Genomic DNA, 16272 nt, shown 5'->3' with positions numbered 1-16272 from the left:
CTGCTTGCATTTTTGCACCAGGAGTAAAGCAGCATAAAGTTATCCAAAAGCAGTGTGTAAGACTGGTGGAGGAGAACATGATGCCAAGATGCATGAAAAAAATGTGATTAAAAACCACCAGGGTTATTCCACCAAATATTGATTTCTGAATTGATTTTCTGCATTATTTGAGGTCTGAAAGCTCTGCATCTTTTTTGTTATTTCAGCCATTTCTCATTTTCTGTAAATAAATGCTCTAAATGAGAATATTTTTATTTGTAATTTGGGAGAAATGTTGTCTGTATTTTATAGAATAAAACAACAATGTTCATTTTACTCAAACATAAACCTATAAATAGCAAAATCAGAGAAACTGATTCAGAAACTGAATTTCTGAACTTTCTGAACTGAACTTCTTTCTAAGCATGTCAACTAATTTTATTTTAATAAAATGTATTACATTTGCTTTTTTACTTTATGCACAAAAACACATCAATTGCCCAAATACATGATTTTAAATAATTTGTACAATATATACAGTACTAATCGAAAGACACACCTACTGATTTAATGCTGTTCTTATCTGGGGAGCTGTTTGTTTATCCTGTACAACAGAGGAAACTCTTGCTCTTCCTTTCCAGGGGTGGTCCTGATGAGTGCCAGTTTCACCATATCTATGTTTATGGTCTTTTAAAGTTCTTAAAATGTTTTAGATTGGTTTACCTTTATTTCCGTAAGTCATTTCTTTTAATTTTCTTTATTTAGTTGAGTAGTTGTTGCTTCTCATAATCTGGATTCGAACATTACTCAAATATTCACTATTCACTGTATACCTGTAACTCTACCTCTTCACTACTTTACTTTAACTGATGCTCTCAAACTTTACATTAAGAGACAAGAAATTCGAGTAATTAATTCTTGATGAGTTCAGCACAGCTGTTAACTAAAAGCCTGAATTCCAGGTGTGCAAAACTGATCAGCTAATATAAAATATAAAACATATTATGGTTGGTTTCACACTTTTTTGTTGACTAAATAATTCCATTTGTTTTTCATAGTTTGAATTACTTTAGTATTAATCTATAATGCATAACTGTTTTAAATAATAATAATAAAAAAAAAACGCATTTAAGGGAATTTAAGTGTATTTAACTTTTGACCTGTACAGTAGATATATGCAAATTTGGGACCCCTGGCAAAATGACATATTTGGTTGCTTTGAACTTAATTATGTTCTTAGGACTGGTTTGACAGGTGAAGATTCGCCAGTTGATGAGAATTCCTGAGATAATATTAGATCTGTTTGAGGACGAGTGATGGCCTGACTCTTCACTTTATTTCTGCAACAGTTTACCTTATATAGGTTCCTTTAAACAGCTCCTGAGATCTGAAATTAAAGTTCTTTTAAGTTTTCTATACTTTTGAGTCTACCACAAGCTAAAGGTTGAAAAATAGCCAAACTAATAATCCACTATACTCTGATTTGATGAACGAAAACCTGTTGGAATGTTTGGAATAGTTTAGGCTATCCAAACTTTGAAACTGTTACTTGAATTTGTATTATTTTATTATAAGAAGATCATACACTCTCATATTTGGTTGGACCATCTTTACGTTTGATTACAGCTCACATTATATGCATTATATATGTCATGCGGTCTAGAAGAGGCGTAGACATGCGCAGGTAATTTAACTAAAGTTTTTTAACAAAATGTTAATTTTGCAAGAGTAACGTGGGACAGGTATGGTGATGTAAAATAGGGCAGCAAGATAAAACGTTTAATAGAAAACTAGTTTAACAAAAAATAATACAAAAGGGCAAGGCAAAAGAGTAGTCAATATAACAAAACAAGGTCGGTCACAAAGCAGCAAACAAACAAAACACAAAAAAAAAATGCAGGATAGAAGAGCTAGGAATCTACAGCTCTGGAAAAAAGGAGGAGAGCATGTCAGTTTCTGAATCAGTTTCTCTGATTTTGCTATTTATAGGTTTATGTTTGAGTAAAATGAACATTGTTGTTTTATTCTATAAACTACAGACAACATTTCTCCCAAATTCCAAATAAAAATATTCTCATTTAGAGCATTTATTTACAGAAAAGAAGAGATGGTTGAAATATCAAAAAAGATGCAGAGCTTTCAGACCTTAAATAATGCAAAGAAAACAAGTTTATATTCATAAAGTTTTAAGAGTTCAGAAATAATCAATATTTGGTGGAATAACCCTGGTTGTTTTTTAATCACAGTTTATTTCATGCATCTTGGCATCATGTTCTCCTCCACCAGTCTTACACACTGCTTTTGGATAACTTTATGCTGCTTTACTCCTGGTGCAAAAAATCAAGCTGTTCATATATTCCAGAAATTTTCAATTTAGTAAAATCATCATTTTGAATTTGTCTCCTATTTTTTTCCAGAGCAACTCAGACTGTGGCTTCTAGCCGCTACTTCTTGGAGAAACAAGCAGCTTTGTGGAGAAAATTGAGGACCATGATGGACAACAGAGAACGGCTGCGCTAAATTTCAGTAGCCATTCCCCGAAAACGAGCAGAGTAATTTTGTTTTGGCTTCCTGCTATCAGCACTCGGCCTTGGCTCAGACGAGATATCTCTCCCTGTTTTACTGAGCTGCTGGATGTTGCTCTGACTGGTACTCAAGGTTGTCTGGGCAATCAGACGGTTGCCAGGAAATGGAAAATTCCCACTTTGTCTTATCTTCTCATTCCTGTCTTCCTGTCCTGTCTTTTCCCTCCCTTCCTAGCCTATGTACTTGTGTGTATGCAAGAAGATTGATAAAGTTCATTCATTCATTCATTCATTTATTCATTCATTCATTCATTCATTCATTCATTCATTCAAGAGACTGGTGCATTCTGGGAAATGCAGTATTTCAAGCAAGAACTAGAGTCATAGCCCCTTCCCCCCTTGAGCTGCTTCTTATCTTATCTTGATGCTTCCATTAGACCTTCACTTGACCTTCTTTTACCATTCATCCAGAGTTCAGTCTTTAAATTCTTTAGCAAACTGAAGCTGTTTTTGCTGGTTATACTCATTAATTAGTGTTTTTTTAAGGCGGCACAGCTGTTTAGTCCCTTTAATCCCTTGAGTCCCCTTCACTGCATTGTGCATGTGGAAATGCTCTTACTTTCACTATTAAACACATCTAGAATGAAAACGGTACTAGAGTAAAAGAGTTCTAGTGATGTTTTTCTACCTTTTGATTTTTAACTGACATTTAATTGGTCGTTGACTACCATTATTCGATTCACAATTAGATTTTTTTTTTCTCAACACATTCCACATTTAACAGTTTTTTCTCAATTGGTTTGGTACATTTTTCCGATCAGAATTGAAATTCTCAAAACAGTTCATTCAATCTCCACATCTCTGTGTCACTTGTGCACATTGTTTTTTGACCTTTTGCAAATGTGTTTGTCATTCATGCTAATGTTCGTGTACAATTTTCAGCTGTTTTTTGCATTATCAATTGCTTATTTCGTACTCATCAAAATGTGTTGAATATCTATGCAATTGTCTTCCCTCCAAAACATTAAGGCTTTAGGTCATTGCCTCGGTCATTACATGCAAAAGTGCTGAACAGGTTATCATAATCTCTCAGGCATAATTTATACATTTCTATAAAACTTTGTTGGTAAAGTTGGTAAAATCCTGGTATTACAACGGCTGAAGCTGCTCGTTGGGAAGAACAACTGTGTCTTCGATTGATTAAAAGCATTGCAGGGGAAGATATTCAGTGTAACGTGAATGAAAACATGTGTCCCAACAGAGAAGAGAGTCAGAATGCATAAAAAAATAAAGCACTATAATTCCTTTAGTTGTTTTCTCAGGTTGTTTTGAATGTTTACAGTAAGTTTCTAATTTTGTAGTTTTGTAGTTCTTTGTGTTTTGTCTTTCCTGAATTTCTCAATTTTTTTTCAACAAATCGCAGTGCAAACAATACATTAAAAGAATATTACTTAAAAAATGTTGATTACAGTCTAATTTCTTGCTGTCAGTCTCCCACATACAGTCATGATTAATTACGTTTTGTGTAAGTTTTTTGTGTATTTTGTGTGTAACACATACAATTTTAATTTATTTGATTTGAATCAAAAGTTTGTTTCCATCAGAATATAATCACACTGTTGCACTGTAGACAACATGACATGAGTGCCTTGTTCATAGGCAATAACACACAGACTGGGCATTCTGATGGCACTGACAAACTGATTTAAAAAAATGTTTTACCCATATTATCTTAATCCTAATCTCACCAACTTAACTTAGCATTGTGACAATATTTTAATGGTTATTTATCTGCTTCAGAGAGTCCTATTCTATTGAGTTATTATATTGCCGATACTTCTACTTCCATTTGCGGCCTGTTTCCTTTTTTGGAGCGGCCCGCGAGGTATTTTAGAAATAGAATGAAAGTTGGCCCGCTGTTAAGCAGGTTTTTATAATGTGAGATTCAAAGTTTGAACGCTAGGTGTCAGAAACGGGCCAAAGAGTCTAAAAGCGGAGAGAGTGCGCATTTCTAGTGCAGAAAAACGGGCCAAAGAGTCTAAAAGCGGAGAGGGTGCGCATTTCTAGCGCAGAAAAACGGGCCAAAGAGTGTAAAAGTGGAGAGGGCGCGCATTTCTAGAGCAGAAAAACGGGCCAAAGAGTCTAAAAGCGGAAAGAGTGCGCATTTCTAGCGCAAAAAAACGGCCCAAAGAGTCTAAAAGCGGAAAGAGTGCGCATTTCTAGCGCAAAAAAACGGCCCAAAGAGTCTAATAGCGGAGAGGGTGCGCATTTCTTTGGCAAAAAATAGGGCCAAAGAGTCTAAAAGTTGCCGTAATTAAGGAGTTTAATATTAAGAGACATCATGAAATTAAACATCAGTTTGAAAAATCACTGTAAAAGACAGATAAAGATAGTAAGTCAAGTAAAATGGTGTGTAAATGAAAGTAATCAGGAAAATGTATTATTTAAAGTGGTATATTTAATTATTTGTTTTATTATAGAGTCTGTGGCCCGTGACTTCAAATATATTTCTCCTTCTGGCCCCCAACAAAAAAAAAGTTTGGACACTCCTGCTCTATACTGTAGAATAGACAGCAGGCCACACCTCTTTCACACGAGACACCGAAAGGAATTTTTTAAAATCCCAGCAGCCTTGAGCTCCGTTGTGTAAGTGTGTAAGTGTGTGTGTGCATGTGTGTGTGTGTGTCAGTGTGTGTGTGTGTGTTGCATGCTTTGCATAACACACACACACCAGCAGCAGCAGCAGCAGCAGCAGCAGTAGACTTGTGTAACGCCGCAGATTTTAAAGTGAACTCGGGCCGGTGCGGTTGGGCGACAGCGCTGAGAGAAGATCCATGCAGGCAGCTAAAGGTAGGGCTCTAAACTCTTCCAGTTTATTGGGCGATGCTGATAGAGTGACCCTGAGTAACTTTAGAGTAAAATACATGATCCCTGTGCTGCACAGCTCCCAGCATTCCTCCTGCTGTGCTTTATTTAGAGACTGTGACGGAGCCTGTGCACAAACTCTCAGATAACACCAACCCAACAGCATGTACAGAGTTAGTCTTATACAAATATAGAAAACAGAAGCTGTTCAGTGTCTTTAGGCAAAGTTCGGATTATGCAAAGTTCAGATTTATATATAGCTTCAAATATAGACACATTATAACTGTCAGTTTTAAATAAATACCTTCAATTAAACATAAAAAATACATTAATGTGGTAATAAATATACAGTGTTATATAAATATACAGTAAATAAATATACAGTGTTATAATATATATATAAAGTGTTACCAAAAAGTTATTTTTTTAACTTAGGGATGTCCATAACTAGTACAATAAAGAACAGATTTAATATGTACAGTTTTTTTCTTATGTACTGTAAAGTCTGCAGTATATAAATGATAAATCCATTGTACCAGATAAGTTGCCCATACCAATATTCACTTTAATGCTATTAGTTACTACCATACACAATATAGTCCTGTACCCGATACTTTAAAGACTATATATATATATATATATATATATATATATATATATATATATATATATATATATATATATATATATATATATATAGTCCAAGAATAGTGGTATGAGAGTAAAGTACATGATGTACTTGAGTACAAGTCTCCAAGTATATATATATATATATATATATATATATATATATATATATATATATATATATATATATATATATATATATATAATTGGTTTGGCTAAATTCTTTCTTTCCACCTTAAAACCTACTTCCCTTCCACCTTAAAACATCGCATATGTTACACTAAGCCTGTAGTAGATGTTAAGCGCATTATGAGTCTTATAAATGCTGCTTATATTGTGCATACATCATAAACAGTCCATCTAAAACTAAACCTGGATACTTACTGTATATTAAATATAAATGTTCCACCTTAAAAGCTGAAGATGTAAATCCAAACTAAGTGCCTAAAACACATTTTCAGCCTAAAGTCTGTTTGTAGCTACAGCAGCATTTAAGATGGAAAGAAAAATTAGCAGCATTTAAGGTGGAATGGTAAATTGCCAGCATTTACGGTACAATGGTAAATTAGGAACATTTAAGGAGGAATGGTAAATTAGCAGCATTTAAGATGGAACGGTAAATTAGCAGCATTTATGGTAAATCAGCAGCATTTAAGATGGAATAGAAAATTAGCAGCATTTAAGGAGGAATGGTAAATTAGCAGCATTTACAGTGGAATGGTAAATTAGCAGCATTAAAGGTGGAATGGAAAATTAGCAGCATTTAAGATGGAATGGTAAATTAGCAGCATTTAAGGTGGAATGGTAAATTAGCAGCATATATGGTAAATTAGCAGCATTTAAGATGGAATGGCAAATTAGCAGCATTTATGGTAAATTAGCAGCATTTAAGATGGAATGGTAAATTAGCAGCATTTAAGATGGAATGGTAAATTAGCAGCATTTAAGATGGAACGGTAAATTAGCAGCATTTATGGTAAATTAGCAGCATTTAAGATGGAATAGAAAATTAGCAGCATGTAAGGAGGAATGGTAAATTAGCAGCATTTAAGGTGGAATGGTAAATTAGCAGCATTTATGGTAAATTAGCAGCATTTAAGATGGAATGGTAAATTAGCCGCATTTATGGTAAATTAGCAGCATTTAAGATGGAATGGTAAATTAGCAGCATTTAAGATGGAATGGTAAATTAGCAGCATTTAAGATGGAATGGTCAATTACCAGCATTTAAGATGGAATGGTAAATTAGCAGCATTTAAGGTGGAATTGTAAATTAGCAGCATTTAAGATGGAATGGTAGTTTAGCAGCATTTAAGGTACAATGGTAAATTAGAAACATTTAAGGTGGAATGGTAAATTAGCAGCATCTAAGGTGGAATGGTAAATTAGCAGCATTTAAGGTGGAAAGGTAAATGAGCAGCATTTAAGGTGGAATGGTAAATTAGCAGCATTTAAGGTGGAATGGTAAATTAGCAGCATTTAAGGTGGAATGGTAAATGCGAACATCTAACATCTTCATGTGAGTGATTTACTGAAGGCAATTCAGTCTGTTTAAAAAAGCTAGAAAGCAGCTATATGTAGTGCTGTGGTTTCAGCTTCTGTAATAAAGACACAAGCAATTGAACCAATAACATGAGGTGGGCAGGCAGGATTTTTACGATACACTTTAGGGGTGTTTGAATTCAGATTACCAGATTATTTCAGCTTACTGGATACTGTAAATTTAATGTAATATTTAACAGCATTGGTATGAAGAATTTATACATATTTTTTACCCTTAAATTTTTTTTCATACTTTTTAATGGGCTCAAGTCTTAATTGGTGGGTTCAGTCCCCTCGTAATTTGCAACATGGATGTCCCTTATCTGAGTCTCTTAATGATAAATATTTAAATTGTTCAATAACACTCTCATTTTTGTGTTAATATGGGTTAAAATAGCCAACAATTTAGATAGGATGTGCAGCTGATTTATGATAAAGTAAAATCACTTCAATTGACTTCAAGTTTATATTTTTATAAACATTTTATAATCCAGCTTGACTCCCCTCACAAAGCAAGCTACATTATAAAATGTTTATAAAAATATAAACTGGAAGGCAAGGCACAGCAAGACAAAACAAGACAAGACAGGACAAGAAAAGACAAGAAAAGACAAGACACAAGCCCAAAATACAAGACACGACACAACACAAAAAGACACAGTACAGCACAGCAATATAAGACATGACAAAACAAAACACGAGAGGAAAGGACAAGACATAACAAGACAAGACAAGACAAGACAAGGCAAAACCAGACAAGAAAAGAGATGACATGACATGACATGACACGGCATGGCAAGACAAGACATTACCCAACTTGGCAAGACACAGCACGAAAAGACACAACAAGACAAGACAAGACGAGAAAAGACATGACATGACACGGCATGGCAAGACAAGACATGACACAACTTGGCAAGACACAGCATGACAAGATACGACAAGACACAAGACAAGACACAAGTCAAGACAAGACACAGCACAGCGAGACAAGACAAGGTAGGACACAACAAGGCAAGACAACATAAAACACAACAAGACAAGACAAGACACAAGACAAGACAATACAAGACACAACACAACACAACACGGCACGACAAGACAAGACAAGACAAGACAAGACAAGACAAGACAAGACACAAGACCACAAGACACAACACAACAAGACATGGCACATCAAGACAAGACACAACATGAAATGAAAAGACATGACACGAAAAGACAAGACAAGACATAACAAGACAAGACAAGACACCCATATTTACCTGATGCTCTTTTTAACCTCTAGTGTCCGACACTCCTCTGGAGTACATTGTTGAATATCTGCTGAAGGCGAAACTAATAGCAGATCAGAATGTCAGCGTTCCTGAGGAGCTGCGGGAGAATCTTCAGAAAGCTCTGGACATCGCCAGCGGACTGGACCCGTATATAGAACAAATGAGCAGCCCGGAGAGTGACCCGCTAGCTGAGCTGTACAAGTGAGTAACTCTCTGGGTGGGTACAGTAGAGGGTGATGTGGATCAGCACAAGGCTGCGTCTGTGAGCTGATGTATCAGAACCGAGTCGCTGCGCTGCTTTCCTCCGAGAGTTAGCGCTGTGATGATACTCGGCAATGCTGCAGCATCAGCAGCAGTTCAAAAAGAGGCGGAGTCAAAAACATAAAAAAAAAGAATTGGAAAAGTATAGCCAACTCACAACATTGACATTGGCTTCATTTATATTGATTTACTTTATTGTATTTCATGCAGGAATTATTGTATATTAATAAATGAAATTAATTTTACCAGAAAAAAATATGAATTATCTTACATTCAATATAAAGAAAAAATGTAAGAAAAATTGCAGTTTCCATACTTTCCCATCTTTATTCTATTTCTTATCTCTAACAGGAAAACTATTTCTCATGACTGGAATAAAGCGCATGAAGACGGGAAAACCATGTTTAGGCTTCCCAAGGAGTGCATTACTGGACACGTTGAAGGTATCAATATACTTTTAAGATATAAATCACCAGTTAAAAAGTTAAAAATACACTAAAATATTACCAATGATTTCTTAGGTAAAAGTATAAAAAAATACGGCTGTAGAAGTTGTAGAAGTATCAACTCGAGCTTTTCACTCTTTAAGTAAAAGTGTTTTAAAAAAGTACTGGTTTAAAAAGTACTTAAAGTATAAAAGTAAAAGTAATGTAAAGAGAAAACATAAAGCTATTAAGAACAAAAGCTTAGGCCACGCCCACAGAGTCCTATATATACATACATATACATATTTCTAACAATTCATAACACACTACATTAAGCATTGTGAATAATTGTCACTATAATGAATGAAAAGCTGTGCTTATAATATATCTTAGCTTTAAGTGGTCCAGTGGACTAAGGCATTGCCACTATGACTAGTAGATTGTTGGTTCGAATCCCGGTCATGCAGCTTGCCATCAGCTGCTGGAGTCCGAGAGAATGTTGGTCAGCACAGGGCGTCTGTAAGCTGATATATCAAAGGAAATATCATATATCTGTCACTATTAATATATTGCTATGACAAACACCGGTCAGTTTACTTAGAGTGAACAACGAGACATTATAACACATTAATAAGTGGTTAAAAGTAATTATAGCATGTTTTGTTGAGGCAGCTTGGTTGGGGTTCTTAGAATTGACATACTGTGCAACATCTTATAAAAACAGCAGATGATGCATTACAATAACAGTCAATAATGCATAGTAAGTAAATTTTTATGAATACTAAGCCATGTATACAATGCCTTATGAATGCATTATAATGTGTTATGAGTATGTTTTTAAAGCCTTATAAACATGACATTCAAAGAAAATCTTCTATTAAAATGTTAATGTTGATAATATAATTTGGGATGCACTAGGCTGCTCCCTGTTTTTTATAACTGCATATATGAATGAATGTATTTTATATACAGTAGACCAGGGGTGTCCAAACTGTTTTTGTTGGGGGCCAGAAGGAGAAATATATTTGAAGTCACGGGGCCACAGACTCTGTAATAAAACAAATAATGAAATATACCACTTTAAATAATACATTTTCCTGATTACTTTCATTTACACACCATTTTACTTGACTAACTATCTTTATCTTTGACAGTGTTGTGTAAACTAAGATTTTTCAAATTGATGTTTAATTTCATGATGTCTCTTAATATTAAACTCCTTAATTACGACAACTTTTAGACTCTTTGGCCCGTTTTTCTGCGCTAGAAATGCGCACCCTCTCTGCTTCTAGTCTTTTTTGCCCCATTTTTTCTGCGCTAGAAATGCGCACTCTCTCCGCTTTTAGACTCTTTGGCCCATTTTTCTGTGCTAGAAATGCGCACTCTCTCCGCTTTTAGACTCTTTGGCCCATTTTTCTGCACTAGAAATCCGCACTCTCTCCGCTTTTAGACTTTTTTGCCCCGTTTTTCTGTGCTAGAAATGCGCACTCTCTCCGCTTTTAGACTCTTTGGCCCATTTTTCTGCACTAGAAATCCGCACTCTCTCCGCTTTTAGACTTTTTTGCCCCGTTTTTCTGCGCTAAATATGCGCACCCTCTCCGCGTTTAGACTCTTTGGCTCGATTTTCTGTGCTAGAAATGCGCACCCTCTCCTCTTTTAGACTCTTTGGCCCATTTCTGACACCTAGCGTTCAAACTTTGAATCTCACATTATAAAACCTGCTTAACAGCGGGCCAACTTTCATTCTATTTCTAAAATACCTCGGGGGCCGCTCCACAAAAGGAAGCCGTAGTTTGGACACCCCTGCAGTAGAATGTAAATATATTAAAGAAGTTTAGTTGGACTGCAGTTTGTCTGGAGTTCTCTTGAGTCTCTGCACGGATCATCTTCATACTAGACTACATATGCCTCTGTGTTCTTGCTGGAGTGTGGGGTGGGGGTGGAATCACAGTATAAACCAATATGGAGTGGGAATGGTATATGTTTATACTTCTCTACATCCAATCCCAATCAGATTCACTCTATCTGGATGGAGAGATTTATCTGGATAGGGGTTTTATTGATCGATGAGAAGCCGGAATGAAAACCAGCTGATATTAAATAGGATTTGATATGTTATAGTGTATAAATTAATGTATTTCTGTGTCGGTAGGACAGTTTTTGAAAATGTTGGTCCACATGAGTAAGGCCAGGAAGGTGCTGGAGATCGGGATGTTTACGGGGTATGGCGCTCTCTCCATGGCCGAGGCTTTACCGGAGGATGGGCGGCTCATCGCCTGTGAGATCGAGCCCTACCTCAGAGACTTCGTCCAGCCTGTATTCGACTCGTCGCCACACGGAAAGAAGATCACTGTGAAGGTCGGATCGGCTATGGAGTCGCTAAAGGTGAGTAAAGAAAGGCTGGATTTCAGAAAGATTCAACATGAAACACTGCAAGAAATGTAATTCTACAGGTTTAACAAGAGGATTCACAATAACTAAAATAAAAAGAGCCACTAAACCATAAACCATATTATTTTTGTTTCCATTAAAAGCTGAAATATGTTCCTTTTGAAGTAATAAAACATACAAGTCCTGCTTAAATTTTTATAAACATTTAAAGCTCTTTAATTGTGTTAATTTCCGCCTCTGCAGCTCTCAGGTTCAACTGTGCTATAGGCTATATACTTTGGTATGCAGACACATCACAATATGCAAATCAATCAATCAATCAATCAATCAATCAATCAATCAGTCAATTAATAATATCTCCCAGCTGACATCCAACCATCTGCATCTCACCACAATCAGATGCACACTGCTGCTGCTGCAGCTCAGCCAATCAGCTCTCCGTCTTGCCCCGCCCCTAAACCCATACATCATAAAGTGCCCCTCCCAAACTACCCCTCTTATTTTTTATTGCTTTTGTCTCTTTAATCTTCACAACTATAACATTTAATTAGGAAAAAATAATACACAGGGGATAAAGTATTCAAAAGTATTCAAAATAATGTTGGATATTTTTGATCATTTATTTTAATCAGTTAATGTCACAAATTGCAAACAAATCAGGAGCTTACGGATGTAAAAACTGATACTTTGACTGTAAACCAGCCAAAATATCCACATGGCTAAAGAAAATGGTCAAAAACGATAAAGGGTAAAAAAAAAATACCAAAATATAATCGTCAACAGAAAACCCAGGTGCATCACTGACTAAAAACATACATTGTACCAAAAACACATGCATGAGTAATTAAGATAGATAGATAGATAGATAGATAGATAGATAGATAGATAGATAGATAGATAGATAGATAGATAGATAGATAGATAGATAGATAGATAGATAGATAGATAGATAGATAGATATATACTTTATTTATCCCAAAGGAAATTTAGGCATTAGTACATCCCGTTTGAGTGTTTCGATCTTAGCAAAAAGTACTTTTCCCATCATTACGATAGCAAAGACACACCCTAAATCAAGCTGCACAGTGCACGGTTGATGATGGATGATGAAAGATTGCTAAAAATAGGGCCAAAAATTATGTAAAAAAAAAAACAAAACACTTGACTCCCCATTTCCCTCCCACCAACACACTATTTAAAAGATGTTGCAAGAAACACAGAATATTTCTTTAAAACTGGTTGAAAGTAAAAAGAGAAGAGGTTAAAAAGACGTCATATTTTCATTCACTTTAAAAAAGACATTTTATTTTACTTTTAACCAAAATATTATATCGTTCCATAGTTTTAATGAAATCTGGACCTATTTGTGTTAATTGATTTAACTTCCTCTGTTTTTAGGAGTTTGCCAGTGCAGGTGAGCAGTTTGACCTGGTTTTTATTGATGCAGATAAAAATAACTACCTCAGCTACTACACCTTCCTGCTGGAGCACAACCTGCTGCGGATGGATGGAGTGCTGTGTGTGGATAACGCCCTGTTTAAAGGAAAAGTTTACCTCAGCGACTCGACCGACCAGAACGGACTCAGTCTCAGAGAGTTTAACCAGTTGGTGGCCAGTGATCCACGAGTTCAGCAGGTCTGATTTTCAGCTTCTTACAGAGATAAATCTGAATTTTCTTGTGTTTTGTGTGTCTCTGGTCTGTTTTTGTGTCTTTTCTGCCTTCATGTTTGTTTATTTAGCGCTCTGCACCTGTCCTGTGTGTATCCAGTGTCTCCTCCCACTGTCTTCAGTGTGCTCGCCTGTTTGTTTGTAGCTCCGCCCCCTATTTACCCGGTCCCAGGTGTTTCCTGTTTCCTGTCCCCTTCTACAGTATGTATATAAATAGTCCTCCTTGTTCCTGTGTTCCTCGTCCATGGTCTTACGTCAGTAAGGTTTCATGTTTTTGTGCACTGAAAAAAATGATGCGTAAAATTTACTTTTAAAAAGTTTCACAACTTTCTGCATTTGCTTTTTTTTAAGTAAATTTAATTTCAGATAAATTTAAGTAACTTCAACTCGGTTTCAAGACTAAAATGTTACAGAGTAAATAAGTGAACTGAACTTCAGTCAATCCTTTCTTTTAGTAAACTTTACTTCATTTATTTTTACTGAATCAATCCTTTCTTTTAGTAAACTTTACTTCATTTATTTTTACTGAATCAATCCTTTCTTTTAGTAAACTTTACTTCATTTATTTTACTGAATCAATCCTTTCTTTTAGTAAACTTTACTTCATTTATTTTTACTGAATCAATCCTTTCTTTTAGTAAACTTTACTTCATTTATTTTTACTGAATCAATCCTTTCTTTTAGTAAACTTTACTTCATTTATTTTTACTGAATCAATCCTTTCTTTTAGTAAACTTTACTTCATTTATTTTTACTGAATCAATCCTTTCTTTTATTAAACTTTACTTCATTTATTTTTACTGAATCAATCCTTTCTTTTAGTAAACTTTACTTCATTTATTTTTACTGAATCAATCCTTTCTTTTAGTAAACTTTACTTCATTTATTTTTACTGAATCAATCCTTTCTTTTAGTAAACTTTACCTCATTTATTTTTACTGAATCAATCCTTTCTTTTAGTAAACTTTACTTCATTTATTTTTACTGAATCAATCCTTTCTTTTAGTAAACTTTACTTCATTTATTTTTGCTGAATCAATCCTTTCTTTTAGTAAACTTTACTTCATTTATTTTTACTGAATCAATCCTTTCTTTTAGTAAACTTTACTTCATTTATTTTTACTGAATCAATCCTTTCTTTTAGTAAACTTTACTTCATTTATTTTTACTGAATCAATCCTTTCTTTTAGTAAACTTTACCTCATTTATTTTTACTGAATCAATCCTTTCTTTTAGTAAACTTTACTTCATTTATTTTTACTGAATCAATCCTTTCTTTTAGTAAACTTTACTTCATTTATTTTTGCTGAATCAATCCTTTCTTTTAGTAAACTTTACCTCATTTATTTTTACTGAATCAATCCTTTCTTTTAGTAAACTTTTTTAATTTCTGCATGCAATATTACCTAATTACAATTACTTAATTTATACAGTATTATTATATATACTTTTACTTAAAACACACATTCAAATATTTACATAATCTCAATTATTTATTTTGTAAACAGACCAAATCTCACTGTCTCAACACGTGGACGGCATGTAATACATTATTTTTAGTAAACTAAATACAAGTATACTTTATTTTACTAAAAAGAATGTATTACATGCCGTCCATGTGTTGAGACAGTGTAATATGTGGGTTTTAAGTAAAAATATTTAAATTTAAGGAATTTTAATGTAATATGTGTCATAAATTATTTGAGTAATATTGTATAAATTAGGTAATTGTAATTAGGTAATACTGTATGCAGAAATGAAGTAAAGTTTACTAAAAGAAAGGATTGATTGAAGTTCAGTTCACTTATTTACTCTGTGTAACTCTATTAAAGTCTTGAAACCGAGTTGAAGTTACTTAAAATGATCTGAAATTCCATTTACTTAAAAAAAATAAATGCAGAAAGTTGCGAAAACATTTTTTAAATATGCATCATTTTTTATTTTACCCGTGTTTCTTTTTGCTTCAGTTTTTGGTTCTATGTTTTTTCTCTCTTTTTTTAATAAGTACTCACATTTGTGTCTGCTCTCCACGTCTCCTTCCTGCTCCCTACTTGACAAAATTTGATATCTGAAATTTAGAAGTTTTGATAATTAATGTGAATAAGTGTTCTAACATAAATAAAGCAAATATAACAATGAAATAACATTGTGAAAGTACATTTTTAGCCTCTTTCTGACTGACCTTTACTCTTAAATCCTGATAAAGGTGATGATTCCACTGAGGGACGGCATCACGCTCATCCAACGAGTTCCTTCCTGTCCACAGAATAACGCTCAGGTAAGATTAACACACAGATATTTTCCTTTATCAAATTTAAATTTCTAGTTTTAGTAGCATCAGTGATGAGCTGGTATGACATCACATTGATAAGGGTTAATTTTTCTTAGTCCATAAGCTTGAATCTGCACTCATGCCAAATCCCAGCCTTTCCTTCCTTTCATTCCTGTTAATAATGTTTTGTTTCTATCTGTCGAAGCCTCTGTACATTTGTTTGTGAAGTCTTCTGTGAACAGTAGATTGTGATACCTTCACTTCTGCCCTGTGAAGGTTCTTTACAGCACTCACAGCTTGTGTTCATGTTCTGTCATCAACTGCTGCGATTTTGCATGATCTGCTACTTAGTACACCAGTGACGACTCTCATCACTTTTCTAATACATTTGGAGAGGAGTGTATAGTACACTTTATATATATATATAATTTTTTTTTTTA

The 16272-nt window shown here is 34.5% G+C and overlaps 1 protein-coding gene across 1 annotated transcript in view; it reads left to right on the top strand.

Moving 5' to 3' along the window:
* The first annotated feature begins 5162 nt into the window (after positions 1-5162).
* Positions 5163-16272, top strand: part of zgc:113054 (uncharacterized protein LOC541322 homolog) — a 39225-nt gene continuing 28115 nt past the window's right edge. Inside the window, exons 1-6 of the mRNA XM_022667719.2 lie at positions 5163-5354; positions 8827-9016; positions 9428-9519; positions 11654-11886; positions 13291-13527; positions 15767-15838. Of these exons, the coding sequence (XP_022523440.2) occupies positions 5339-5354; positions 8827-9016; positions 9428-9519; positions 11654-11886; positions 13291-13527; positions 15767-15838 (840 nt within the window). The 5' untranslated portion in view covers positions 5163-5338. The remainder of the gene's footprint in view (positions 5355-8826; positions 9017-9427; positions 9520-11653; positions 11887-13290; positions 13528-15766; positions 15839-16272) is intronic.

The sequence above is a fragment of the Astyanax mexicanus genome, chromosome 5 (assembly GCF_023375975.1).
Source record: "Astyanax mexicanus isolate ESR-SI-001 chromosome 5, AstMex3_surface, whole genome shotgun sequence".
Taxonomy (NCBI): Eukaryota; Metazoa; Chordata; class Actinopteri; order Characiformes; family Acestrorhamphidae; genus Astyanax; species Astyanax mexicanus.
The sequence above is the reverse complement of the archived record's forward strand: the minus strand, read 5'-3'. Positions and strand labels throughout refer to the sequence as shown.